Source organism: Onychostoma macrolepis, chromosome 01 (genome assembly GCF_012432095.1).
Source record: "Onychostoma macrolepis isolate SWU-2019 chromosome 01, ASM1243209v1, whole genome shotgun sequence".
In the NCBI taxonomy this organism is placed as follows: Eukaryota; Metazoa; Chordata; class Actinopteri; order Cypriniformes; family Cyprinidae; genus Onychostoma; species Onychostoma macrolepis.
This window is the reverse complement of record NC_081155.1, coordinates 35,184,262-35,198,277: the sequence shown is the minus strand read 5'-3', so window position 1 is coordinate 35,198,277 and position 14,016 is coordinate 35,184,262. Positions and strand designations below refer to the sequence as shown.

General features: G+C 35.7%; 1 protein-coding gene across 2 annotated transcripts in view; it reads left to right on the top strand.

Moving 5' to 3' along the window:
• tusc3 (tumor suppressor candidate 3) overlaps positions 1–14,016 on the top strand; it is an 82,472-nt gene that overhangs the window by 47,792 nt on the left and 20,664 nt on the right. For both annotated transcript variants that reach the window (XM_058785785.1, XM_058785790.1), the window contains exon 6: positions 181–270. In XM_058785785.1, coding sequence (XP_058641768.1) covers positions 181–270 — 90 coding nt within the window. The remainder of the gene's footprint in view (positions 1–180; positions 271–14,016) is intronic.

Genomic DNA, 14,016 nt, shown 5'->3' with positions numbered 1-14,016 from the left:
ATTGATTATAAGGGCAAGTTGAGGAAAGGTTTCTCTTTTTCTTTTTTTTTTCTTTTTTTCCAGGCTATAAGAATGTAATCAATCTTTATCGTTCACTCTGTCTGTTTGTCATTCTCATCGTATCACCATATCACTCAGCTAATATACTCACAATCTTTCTCTCCCTTTTCTTTTCCACAGTGCGTGGTGTTTGCCATGACCTCGGGTCAAATGTGGAATCATATCCGTGGTCCTCCATATGCCCACAAGAACCCTCAAAATGGTCAGGTGGTAAGTGCTGCCTGCCTTCTTGTCTCAAAGCTCTGTATGTGCCGCACCACTCATCTAAACCTTTCTTGACTTGGCTGACTTTGTTTGTGTCTGTTCATTAAATGGCTATCCATCATATGAAGTTTTGCCAACCGAAAAACAAACTTGAATTCTACATGGTATATGACCCATCCAGTCGCTTCTCAAGCAATGAATCCTGTGGAATATTAATTCCTACAAAGGGTATGGTCTACAATCATAAATAAAAAAATACTGCACTTGGAGTAAATGGAACTGGTGTCCAAATAGTGATATGGAGCCAGACAGAACTACGAAAAATGTGAGTTGGATGTGAGAATTGACCTGGAGGGTAGAGCACATGCATTGGTATTTTTGCGCAGATGACCCAAATTTGAATCCGGCTTGACATTTTCCAATCTAACCATCCTTTCCTTCAGTCTACTCCCCATCCCTTTGTGCCTCCAATCTCACTGTTCTTAGGAATACATGGGGAAAATATCTACTTTACTTTTAAAATCTACTTGTGTGTGTGTGTGTATATATATATATATATATATATATATATATATATATATATATATATATATATACATATATACATATATATATATACATGAAATGTTTGTTTAAAAATGGTATGCTCATGGCAGAAGCTATCAGACTTTGTTAATATGCCCAAGGCTTGTTGTTTATACGTACAGTCCTGCAATATATTTACACAACAATGCGCTCACCTGCTGTTCTGCATCCCCTTCTTATTGGCTTCTAAGTGATCCCTCCAGTCAATAACACAATAAATCTGAAATGATTAAGGCCTTTTAATTATTAAAACATAAATAAGGAGATCAGCTTCTTTCAGTGCATAATCCTTCCCAGTACTGCTTCATCACCGTCCTTCATTAAGCTCCACACAGGAAGTTGAAGCTGCGTTTCTTCCTCTAATAGCCCTCTGAGGCAGAGGTGAAATGAAAATGCTGATGACATGGGGAAATTAAAGTCAGTGAGGTAAGGTTGTAACATCTAACCCGTGCTATACAAAAGAAACCATTAGTGCTATTGTAAAATTATACCCTCACTGACTCGAGACCTTCATTCAAATTTCCTTGCAAAGCCTAGTCTAAATTGACAATTAAAACTTTTCCGTTTACAAGTAGAGCAAAAATGTGTAGGTCTTCCAGAGTAATGGCATATTGGGCAGTTTTACAGTTATTCAAGCTATTTGAAACAGATTTTCAAATTGTCTTTTATCGAAAACGTCCTTGAAATTTAGTAAATATATCATCATGTTAGAGTCAGCAACTTTACTCAAACTGAAAAGACCTTAAATGTACTGTAATGCATATGATGGCAAAAATGTGTGTCAAATTGTTAAAGTAATCACCAGTGATAACTTTTAGTGAATTAGCTCAATAGTTGAGTGAACTTGGATTATATGAATCACCCGTACTCTTTATAGATTTCACAGGTAGTGCATTGGTCAAATTTGTTTTCATTAGATTTATAGAGTTCAACAGTTTAGTTTTTTTTCTTTTTTTAAATTAATAATTTTTTAAGGTAATTAATGTTTTTATTCAGCAAGGATGAATTAAAGTCATCAAACGTGACAAAGACTTTTACTTTGCTACTTGACTTTTGTATTTCAAATAAATGCTGTTCGCTTTAACTTTTTATTCATCAAAGAACCCTGACAAAAACATATCACGGTTTCCACAAAATTAAGCAGCATAACTGTTTCCAACATTGATAATAAGTGTGTGTGTGTGTGTGTGTGTGTTTATGCTACTTTGTGGGGACCAAATGTCCTTAAATTTTTGACATTGTGGGGACCGGCCTGCGTCTTCCAGAGAGCGTAACTGACATATGACCTGTGCTGTAATCTACACAGCGCTTCATAATCAGAGTGCTCCATTGGAGGAAAATCTTTAAAAAAAGTAGCTTTTTATCGGCTCCAACATAACAGCCCTTCCCTAAAGGTGCACTGTAAAAAAAAAATCCGTAAAATTTACGGTAAAAAAATGGCAGCTGTGGTTTATTGTGGCCAATAAAAAATACGGTTGCAACATTTTAGGTTTTACGGTTTTAACTTAAATTTACAGTTAAATACCGTAATTTCATTAACTGATATAATGTTAATATACCATCATATTCAAGTACTGAAATCTGTTTTGTACCTTTGTAATGCACTGATAACCACCAAATGCAGGTGGTGATGAGAAAGTCACATGATGAACCAAAGCCCATCACAAGCAGCTTTTAAATAATAACATATATAGAAGGTGTGCAGTGTCATTCACACAAACACTAAACACAATCATGGTGAGACTCATTAAACTGAAATATGCTATAAACATTAATTTAACAGCATTAGGTGTAACATACATTATTTCAAAGAAAAAACATCCAATTTGAAATGCAACGCAGGGAATTCTGGGAACGTCAATTTAAGTTTTTTTCCCTGTAAATTTTTTACATTTACTTCCAAAAACGGTATTTCACTGTAAAATTGTCTGAAATGTCTATTACAGTTTTTCACCGTATATATTAGGGGAACTTACCGTTAACCATTTAACAGGTTTTTACTGTAGCATTTTCACAGTTTTTTACTGTTAAAACCACGGTCTTTTTTTGCAGTGTTGATATATACCTTAAAAATAGTAAAGGATGTTTATCTGAAAGTGTAACCATGCAAACAGGTTTTCTGTAAGGGGTAGGTTTAGGGTTAGGGGATAAAAAATATTGTTTGGTAAGTATAAAAGTAATGGAAGTCTATGGAAAGTCCCCACAATTCACAGAATCAAAAGTGTGTGTGTGTGTGTAATATTTATATTTACCGTTTTAATAAAATGTTAACATTTTAAATATGAATACAGAATGTAAAATGGTGTACGTTGCATTATATATATACTCAAAATGCATCGATACCCAGTATGACAGTTTAACATTTAGTGACTGTTCCTGTGATACGAGTGCCCACAGACCATCTGTTTAACTGCCGTTTTTCAACATGATGTTTCTGGGAAACTACTGCAGTTTTAGCCTCCATCTGGACCTACAAGTCTTTTATGAACTGCACTTGGGGTCCTCTGGAGCTCACAGTTACAAAGTTAAGATAAAGTGCAGAACCAGCAGGTATGTTGTGAAAAAATGTGTAAAGAAACATAGCTGCATGAAAGCCACATTCAGTGATTTGGTACAAACTATAAGAAATAATGTATAGTCAGTCTGTCTCAAAACATTAACCTCAACAAAAAGCAAGAAATATGAAGCATTTTATTGTATTATGTCAGTAGAGAGCACAAATGTGAACATAAGCTGGACAGTTTAGAGTTTGACGTTTGACCATAGAGTGTCTTGTTTTGCCAATCAGAATCAAGAATCCCAGTCTTGAAGGCTTGTTCGTTCATTTGATTTGGAGATATAAATACATTTATAATTTTACACTTCGTCCCAAAAATGAGATAAGCTTCTATAAATAGCTAGGAAAGAAATCTCCCTAAATGACTTCTCAGAGTATAAAAAGCTCACAATCTTTAGGAAAAAGACAGGGATCAAAAAGGCAGAAAACAAATGAGCAGAAAAGTATCTTTGAATGACAATTAAGCCACAGAGGCTAATGTACTATGAACTGTTAAAAAAAACGCGTTTTGTTTGTTGTACAGAATTGGATGGTAAATGATGGTTCATTTATTTGGAGGATGTGCTGGTGAAGACATGATGGGGGGGATTTTTGATTCTCTTATTCTGTTATTGTTTTACGACTCTGGTTCTGAATCCTCTTACTCTGAGAATGTGGCCTGAAGACAGCCTTTATGAAATATTCAGGCCTGAACATTGATCCAGAGACATAAACACACTGCTAACAATGCTATGAATCCCAGGCTCCAGGCAATGAACATCTATAGCTCACAACAGGAGGATTTCTGGATCTGTCGTCCTCTAATCCTCAAGCTGGACCTGAAGGGGACATTTCTATTAGTGTGAGAGTACACTGTCAACTCGTTCTTAATGCACCAAAAAAAAGCCGAAAGTTAAGCAGGCAATGAGCGAGTTCTCACAGAATGCGGAACCACTCTCTGGATGTGTGATGTATGTATTAATATACTAGTGGTCAAAAGTTTGAAAAAATAAAATAAAATAAGCATAGCAGTATTTAATACAGTGAAATCTATCATTTTGTGCATTATTTTAACAATTTAAAGGAACATTATTTATATATATATATATATACAGGTGCTGGTCATATAATTAGAATATCATCAAAAAGTTGATTTATTTCACTAATTCCATTCAAAAAGTGAAACTTGTATATTATATTCATTCATTACACACAGACTGATATATTTCAAATGTTTATTTCTTTTAATTTTGATGATTAGAGCTTACAGCTCATGAAAGTCAAAAATCAGTATCTCAAAATATTAGAATATTACTTAAGACCAATACAAAGAAAGGATTTTTAGAAATCTTGGCCAACTGAAAAGTATGAAAATGAAAAGTATGAGCATGTACAGCACTCAATACTTAGTTGGGGCTCCTTTTGCCTGAATTACTGCAGCAATGCGGCGTGGCATGGAGTCGATCAGTCTGTGGCACTGTTCAGGTGTTATGAGAGCCCAGGTTGCTCTGATAGTGGCCTTCAGCTCATCTGCATTGTTGGGTCTGGTGTCTCTCATCTTCCTCTTGACAATATCCCATAGATTCTCTATGGGGTTCAGGTCAGGCGAGTTTGCTGGCCAATCAAGCACACTAACGCTATGGTCATTGAACCAGCTTTTGGTACCTTTGGCAGTGTGGGCAGGTGCCAAGTCCTGCTGGAAAATGAAATCAGCATCTCCATAAAGCTTGTCAACAGAAGGAAGCACGAAGTGCTCTAAAATTTCCTGGTAGATGGCTGCGTTGACTGTGGACATCAGAAAACACAGTGGACCAACACCAGCAGATGACATGGCAGCCCAAATCATCACAGACTGTGGAAACTTCACACTGGACTTCAAGCAACATGGATTCTGTGCCTCTCCACTCTTCCTTCAGACTCTGGGACCTTGATTTCCAAATGAAATGCAAAATTTACTTTCATCTGAAAAGAGGACTTTGGACCACTGAGCAACAGTCCAGGTCTTTTTCTCCACAGCCCAGGTAAGATGCTTCTGACGTTGTCTATGGTTCAGAAGTGGCTTGGTAGCCCTTTTCCTGAAGACGTCTGAGCGTGGTGACTCTTGATGCACTGACTCCAGCTTCAGTTCTCTCCTTGTGAAGCTCTCCCAAGTGTTTGAATCGGCTTTGCTTGACTGTATTCTCAAGCTTGCAGTCATCCCTGTTGCTTGTGCACCTTTTCCTACCCAAATTATTCCTTCTAGTCAACTTTGCATTTAATATGCTTTGATACAGCACTCTGTAAACAGCCACACCTTTCAGTAATGACCTTCTGTGACTTACCCTCTTTGTGTAGGGTGTCAATGTTCGTCTTCTGGATCGTTGCCAAGTCAGCAGTCTTCCCCATTATTGTGGTTTCAAAGAACAAGAGATACACAGAATTTATACTGTAGGGATGGTCATTTATTCAAACTCAAATGTAAATATTCTAATATTTTGAGATACTGATTTTTGACTTTCATGAGCTGTAAGCTCTAATCATCAAAATTAAAAGAAATAAACATTTGAAATATATCAGTCTGTGTGTAATGAATGAATATAATATACAAATTTCACTTTTTGAATGGAATTAGTTAAATAAATAAACTTTTTGATGATATTCTAATTATATGACCAGCACCTGTGTGTGTGTGTGTATATATATATATATATATATGTTATTTATTCCTGTATTGAAAAAGCTGAATATTCAGCAGCCATAACTCCAAGTCTTCAGTGTCACATTATCCTTCAGAAATCATTCTAATATGCTGATTTGATGCTCAAGAAACATTTCTTATTATTATTAATGTGGATGCTGCTTAATAATTTTGTGAAACCGTGATACACTACTATTCAAAAGCTCAGGGTAAGTTAAAAAAATAAATATAAATACCTTTTATTCAGCAAGGATGGATTAAATTGATCAAAAGTGACAGTAAAGACATTTATAGTGTTACAAAAATCCTTAAAGAATCCTGTATTGCTGTTTCCACAAAAATATAAGCAGAAAAACATTGATAATACTAAGAACCATTATCGATAATTGTGCAACATTAGTAATTGATAATAATTGAGCACCAAATCAGCGTTTTAGAATGATTTCTGCAGGATGAATGGCGACTGAAAATTCAGCTTTGTCATCACAGGAATAAATTACATTTATATACATAAAATATTCTCAAATAGAAAACAGTTATTTTAAATTGCAATGATATTTCACAATATGACTGTTTTTATTGTTTTTAATCAAAAAATGCAAAAGATCTTAATTATTTCAAACTTTTGACCACTAGTGTATGTGTGTGTATGTATAAATCATTTATTTTGTTATATTTAATTGTGTAACTTCGCACATATTGAATGGACTGCTTTTAATTTTCGTGACTGTTCAGGGTCATGGGAGTTCATTGGCCTATGTCAAAATAAATGTATACGATATTACTCTTATTATTTGTAGCCTCATATTTTATGCGACATGGCCAAAGCATACATGCAATTAGTTATCACTGAGAAAAATGTTATTCTTTGCTAAAAGGCCTCAGCCATACACAAAACTATAGCATGTTGCTGAGATAGATTTTTGGTCATCATTTATGGCTGTGCATTGAAGTGTGAAATTAAAAAAAAGTGGAAAGAGGTTGTGCGAGAGACAGTGGTTGGGGGGAAAAAAACATTACCCTGATTTTCTAAACTAAACGCTACATTTGCATGAAATTATATTTCTCTTGTCAGACTCTGAAAGTGCCATTTCCACATTTTCTCCAGCTTCATCCTGCAGCCCAGAGCAAAACCCATTTAGAGAGTAGAAGGTTGTTTTGATAATGAAAGCATCTGACTGCTTACTGACGAAATGGCGAGGCAATGTGAGGTGAAGCTACGCATCTACTTGTGGCTTCACACCTTAGAACAGATCGCATGCACACGCAAACAAACACCTTGTTGTGTTGATACTAAGGACTAACACACTCCAGGCCAAAAGAGCTGAACAATTCTCCACATTTTCCTGGCTTTTGCTATTATAGGCGATTATTACTTCTACTATTTTGACCGCATGGACATTTTAATAATTATTAAAAAGTCCAGGTAAAAGACAGGCTTTGAATGTCACTGAAAAACCGATAGCCCTCAAAACTAATGTGCATTTGATAAAAACAAAACCAGTCTGGCAGCTTATTACTCCAAAGTAGCTGCATTATTCCCATTTAAATGATTCACAGTGATAATTAAGTGAGTCATTAGTGACTTTTCGCTTTAAAAGCATTGTTTCTCCATTATAAATTAGAAAGTCACTCTGCACTGCTCACAAACACAGGTTTGGAATGTTAACAGACAGGTTGAGTGATATAAACTACTGGACCGGGAAAAGGCTAATGCTCTTGTGTTTGGCCTGAACTCTTCTTTTTGTGCTATTAATTAACTTAAAAAGTTTGTCCTCAAACTTGAGGACTTGATCACGTATATTGGGTGTCCTCTTTCAAAGTCACCTGAAGATGCCATTTCCTCTGTCCACATTAGCCTTGCTTCAGTTCACCATTTTCATTTCATTTCCCACAATTCTTTAATGAACTCTTGCAGCCTCTCTGTATCTACCACCAGCGAGAGGTAAATCATCTGCCCTTCCCTTCCAGCATGTTGTCACTTTTATTACATCTCCGCAAATATTTTGGCTTTTAGCTTGGATGCAACTATGCTGGGGAGTCTTTATTAACCGGATTGAACTGTGAACTGAAGCATTAAATAAATGTTGCACTTGGGGCAGAGATTTTTCAAGATCTCATCCTGACGACTGGTGTTTTTTTGTTTTTTTTTGTTGTTGTTTTTTTTCTCTGTACTCGCTGATGCAGAGGGAGTGTAGCAATAAAAATGAATCTGTATAGCAAATGGGAGCTTTAATTACAGCTGAAACAAGAGACCTGCAGAGAAGAATAATAAAGAAAGCCAAAAGGAAAATAACAAACAGGAGAAGGAAAGGCCGATTAACTGCGAATTAATCACATTGATGCCAATCTTTCATTTTGCCAGAAGGACCTTCTGTCTGAAGAAGTTATGGTTAACTTTTCCCATTTTATTTGAGGCAGCTAATGAATGGTGCACGTAAATAAACACAAAATACTTGAAGTAAAGGTTCTTTTTTCTAAATAAGCAGCATGTGTATTACCTATTTGGAAGGCATCAAGTTTCTTTTTTTTTGTGTGTGTGTCTCATTGTTGATTCTCCATTGGTATCAGCTCAAGCTGTCAGTCAGATCCAGTCCAGAAGACTCCAGACTGTCTGCTACTGTGACCTCTCGCAGCTGGTCAGTTTCCAACAAAAGCTTTTTTTATTGACATTCATCCGTTTCCATGGTGTGTGGTGTGGTCTGTTTCTATCCAGAAACCAGAAGCATGGTGTGGACAATAGGTGGTATATATATAGCTTTTATTTTGAGGCATTGTAGTGATTTGTAAAACATTAAGGCTAGGCTTGTGGTAGAGATGCTACTGGATGAAAAATAGTAAGGAAGTATTTAAAGGAATATTCTGGGTTCAATAATAATTAAGCACTTAAGTGTTCCATTGAGGTACATACAGTCAAAGTAAATGGGTCCATAAATGTGAGAGTACTCACTTATTCCAAAGTCATAAACATAAACCATATGGTTGTTAACATGATTTAAGTGTGAAAACTTGCTTACTAACCTCTTCTGTCTAAAGTTATCCAAATTATCCAATTTTACAACTTTATTACTATCACAGTGTACACATAAAACCCCCAAATGACTTAGAATTACAAGAACAACTTGTAATTCAGCTCAAGTATCAAGGTTTAATGTAAGAATATAAGTGCTTTCATTAAATTATAAGCTTCACATTTCTCCTTTCAGAGTCATCTTCTTCTAAAGTCTTTTTTTTTTTTCCAGGAACAAGATGAAAGTCGTTTTTCTGTCAGTTTCATCTTAACTTGAATTTCTTTCAAGTCATTCTTTAGCTTACACTTTTTTTTCTTGTCAGTTTTTTTTTTTTTTTTTTTTTTCTTGTTTCCAACTGTAATGGTCCACTTAAGTCTGTTTCACTCCAGAAAAATAAAAAAATAAATTGGGATTGGGGTGGCAAAAAAATGACTATAATATCATGAGATCTGTGATTTGTGATTCTTGCGAATCTGACTGCAAAGCTGTTTTTTTTTAATGGAGAAAGATGCTTTGTGCCCCCATAAGTTGTAATTACGGTATGTACCTCCAGGGGCACTCTACCATGCTAATCAGCTAAACCTCACATAATTCATTATGTGTCAATTAAGTGATAGTTACAATATTCCAAATTGTTTATTAACTGTATTATTTAGCTTATAGTCAATCATTATGAAGCGGTGAAGTAATCATGCTTGTAGCAGTAGTATGCAGGGAGGGACTGATTTGTTGCTGTCTAACCCAGATGCCTCAGCTGGTCTGAGCGTCTAATGGCTTGTCCTATATGATGAAATCAGCACACTCTCATCCTGTCTTCCTATGTGCAGAGCAGCTCTTTCCTGAGCTTGTTAGGCACCACACGGTTGTGCTGAAGGGTTGCTGTTGGCAGTTTTCGGTATCCCCCTGTCCATAAGCTTGAGAATTCTTTTGACAAGCTTGAAAACTCTTTCTCTAACTTGTGCTGGCAGGCTTATTTTACACACTCTGATAGGCTGTTTGCCCTGCCACAACCAACTGGACTGAAAACGGTAGAGAAAGACCGGATGAGTGTGTTTACAAGCGTTTTGAATATCCTGATTATGTGTTGATTATGTAAGCGTCAGTGTTGGAGGGAGTAGATGCATTTGAATGTTCTCGCGTTGTGCATGAAGGACAGAATAAGGACTAAGGTCACACAGAACGTGTTTTTGCATTTAAAAACGTGAGACACAATGCAGTTAAGAAAATTATAGTAATCATAGTGTTTTGCATTCATCCTACAATGTCACGTTTTTTTTTTTTTCTTTGAATATTTGAGTCAATCACAGAAATTTCACATTTTATATATATGTGTGTGTGTGTGTGTGCGCGCTATAACATTTTTCGGTTACACTTTATTTTGACAGTCCATTTTAGACATCCTACTATCTATAAGTAACTTTGCAATTACACGTCAACTAATTCACATTAATTTGCTACTACATGTCTACTAACTGTCAGAGTAGACTGTTAAATTAGGTTTAGGGATAGAAGAATAAGTTGACATGCTTGCAAAGCTTCTGGTAGTTTGTATGTTTTATGTTGTGGACCCATCAAAATAAAGTGTTAGAAGATATTACGCAGACAGTCTATTAATACTCTAATGACTACAGTTGGAAAGTTACTTACTGTTAGTAGAATGTCTAAAGTGGACTCAAAATAAAGTATTACCCATTAATTTGTGTGCCAATACGTTTGTTTATGAGAAAACAGATCAAAATGTGATCTTGATTTCCAGCCTTGCTTATGTTGGTGCATTGGTACATGATTATTTGATGATGATTTATTTATATTTGGATGTTGTCAATTAATCGCTTGATCCAGGTTTTAATGATTTATTCACAATCTCGATTGATCCATTTTTTCAAAACTTACATTTGTGTTTTACAGAAGAAAAAAACAACAACATGAGGGCAAGTAAATGATTACATAATTTACATTTCTAAGTGAACTAATTCTGTAATAATGAAGTGTAATCAATTCGAATGATTGTCAGAGCAAATATTTACACCGTCAAAGGACTGTTTCCGTTCCCTTCATAGTGTGCGGCTGGTTCTCTGGCTGTCGGCCAGCCTGTATCCAAGTGGCTCTCAGAGCGGCCCGCTGATGAGCTTGCGCTCCAGACAAATTGATCTGAATGAAAACCACTCCACCCCAAAAAGAGAGCTCATTTCATCTACCGTTCGCGCAGCACCGTCTGGAACACAATTTACACAACATACTGTACAGGACACCTTGAACTCTTAATTTGGAAATGTCCTAGAGCGAACTGTCAACACATTAAATCCACCATCAACATTATACACCCATACACCCCACTCGTTTAAAACAAACGTGTCTTAAAACCAGACTAAAACTCATTGGAAGCAATGACAGGCCTCAGGGGGACTAAAGTCATGGTGATGCCAACACTGAGCCACTGCAGGGCCAGCGCATCGCCAACACTTGAGTGAGTGGAGACGTAATGCTTGATGACAGTGTAAGGGTAATGAAAGGTTGCTCCCACACTGACTAAAAATTCAATCTGCCTGCAGAAACCGCAAAGTTCCTCAAAAGCCTGATAGATGCTCCCAACTACATACTGTGCTTTTAGACCTGAGTGACTGGATTTTGCGTCCTAGCAAGTGTTCTTTTTAATGCGGTTTTATGATGAATTACTAAAAGAAGAAAATGGCCACTGCATTTGAGCGAATGCTTCAGTTGTTGGCCCAATTTAAGCAGTGGTACGAAACTGATGATGCATGAAATGTCTAAAAAAAAAAAATACCTTGACCTTTTCAGGGGCTATTTAGCAAACAAAACACACACACAAGCGCACACACACACACTCAAAAAGCAAGGACTCAACTGCCTATGTAAGGGCTCTTTAGCTGGCTGCCCACGGTCAAACATGCCCCGTCAATCATTTTTATACAGCCTTCCGATTGATTTTGATAATCGCCGTGCTGCCTGATACACCAGAGTGCACCTGCACAAATCCTAACGATGGATTGTGGTACATATTCGGAGTGTTTAAGCTTTTTTTTTTTTTTTCTGCTCACAGTTCAGCTGTAGTTTTCCAGGCAAGAATCAGAAGCATTACATTCCATCTTGTTTTATCCAATTAAATTTATTTATGCAAATGCAGACAAATGATGACACGGTGTCTTATTCAAGACAGAGAAATTAATGATGAGAACTGAACCAAAGTTTCAGTTCAAGAAAGAAATGACAAAAATGTTTGCTTTTTCACTTCTTCTTAAGTGCATTATTTAAGGTCTGTGACATTTTGAAAGAATCACCTTATGCTCACCGAGATTGCATTTATTTGATCAAAATACAGTAAAAACAATAATATTATTGTTATTATTATCAATGCTGAAAAGAGTTTGCTTTATAAACGTTATTTATTTATTTGTATTTTTTTTTTTTTTGTCGAATTGTGATCTTTTTTTTCGGGATTTTTATAAATAGAGTTTCAAAAGAATGGCATTTATTAAATCTTTTGTGACATTATAAATGTCTTGTCACTTTTGATCAGCTTAATCCAACTGACCCTGACTCAAAAACATTTGAACAGTAGTGTGTATTTGATCTATTATTATTTCTATAGCCATTTTCTCTCATGTGGATTGGTATTTTCAAGGTTATTATCTTTTCAGACCTTTGTTCCTTCGAAATTTTCTTTATTTGAAAGCTGTAACCCCAAATTGTTAATGTAAACAGACACGTTATTAAGTGTTTTTTGTTTTGTTTTGTTTTTAAAGTTATCTTTCTCACAGCAAAGGTGCTAAGGTCTAATAATGAAAAAGTTTAATCTCTAAAAGAGTGTCTTCCCCTTGAGTTTTCATTATAATAATCTGGCTACTGAAAAAAAAAAAGTAGTTAAAGAGCCCTGGCCTGCTGATAGAGTTATTTTAATAATCTCTCACTTTCTTTCTTTTTTTTTAAAAAAAAACATGTATTTTTTAATACCTTCATAAGGTTAGTATTTTTTTTTTTTCATTCTCTCATGAAAGTGTTCTTTTGTGTTTTGCAAATGCTCATTAGCAACATTAAAAATAGAAATAAAATGAAAGGGTTCTTTGTGAATTTTGCTGAACTTCCTACTTAAGCAGTAATGTATAATTAATATCCCACTTGTTCTCTAAACCCAAACCACTTTTTTTAACCTATTATATGATCTCTCTCTCCCCCCTCTCTCTTCCTCTTTTCTGCTTTGTTGACTTTTCATTTATCTCCATCACTGACTCATTCTTTTGACCTTTAATAGTGAAGCCTTAAAACAGTGAGGGGGGAAAAAACAGGAACAAATGATTCGCAAAGGTTACTACATCAAAACTATTAGGCAACTGTACGTCCCTGGAACAGAAAATCTCTTGTGGTGAAAAATCACACATTATCCATCAGTGGGGGAATTTGGGTTGCTAATTGTGTCCACTATGGCAATTAAGTGTGAAATGTACAAATTTAAACAGCGAGGTTTTCTCCAAAATCCACAGAGTGCATTGTTAGTATACAGGGGCTGAAAACAGTAATCTTATACATTTTTACTCGGGAGGAAAGAAATGGATTTCTCATCAAAGCTCAGACAAAGACATCCATAATGGCTTCATGTAATATATGTTATGAAGGGCAGTTCAACACCCCAAAGGCATATTAAAATCTGGTATTTTCAGCATCCAGTCAGCCATGATTGTCTCCAACATCGGTCTCCAAATCTCATTTATACACTATTATGTATAAATATATCCAGAATGTGTCCAAATCGTCCCCATGTGATATTCCTCTTTAGCCTTCATGAGGTTTGTGTAATATTCTAGAGATCATATTAAAAAAAAAGCAGGCTTGCATGGATAAGTTCATGGTCTTTGTAGCAAGATTTGTTTTCCTAATTGAATAATCACGCATATTCTCATTGTCCAATTATAGTGCTAAGCACTGAA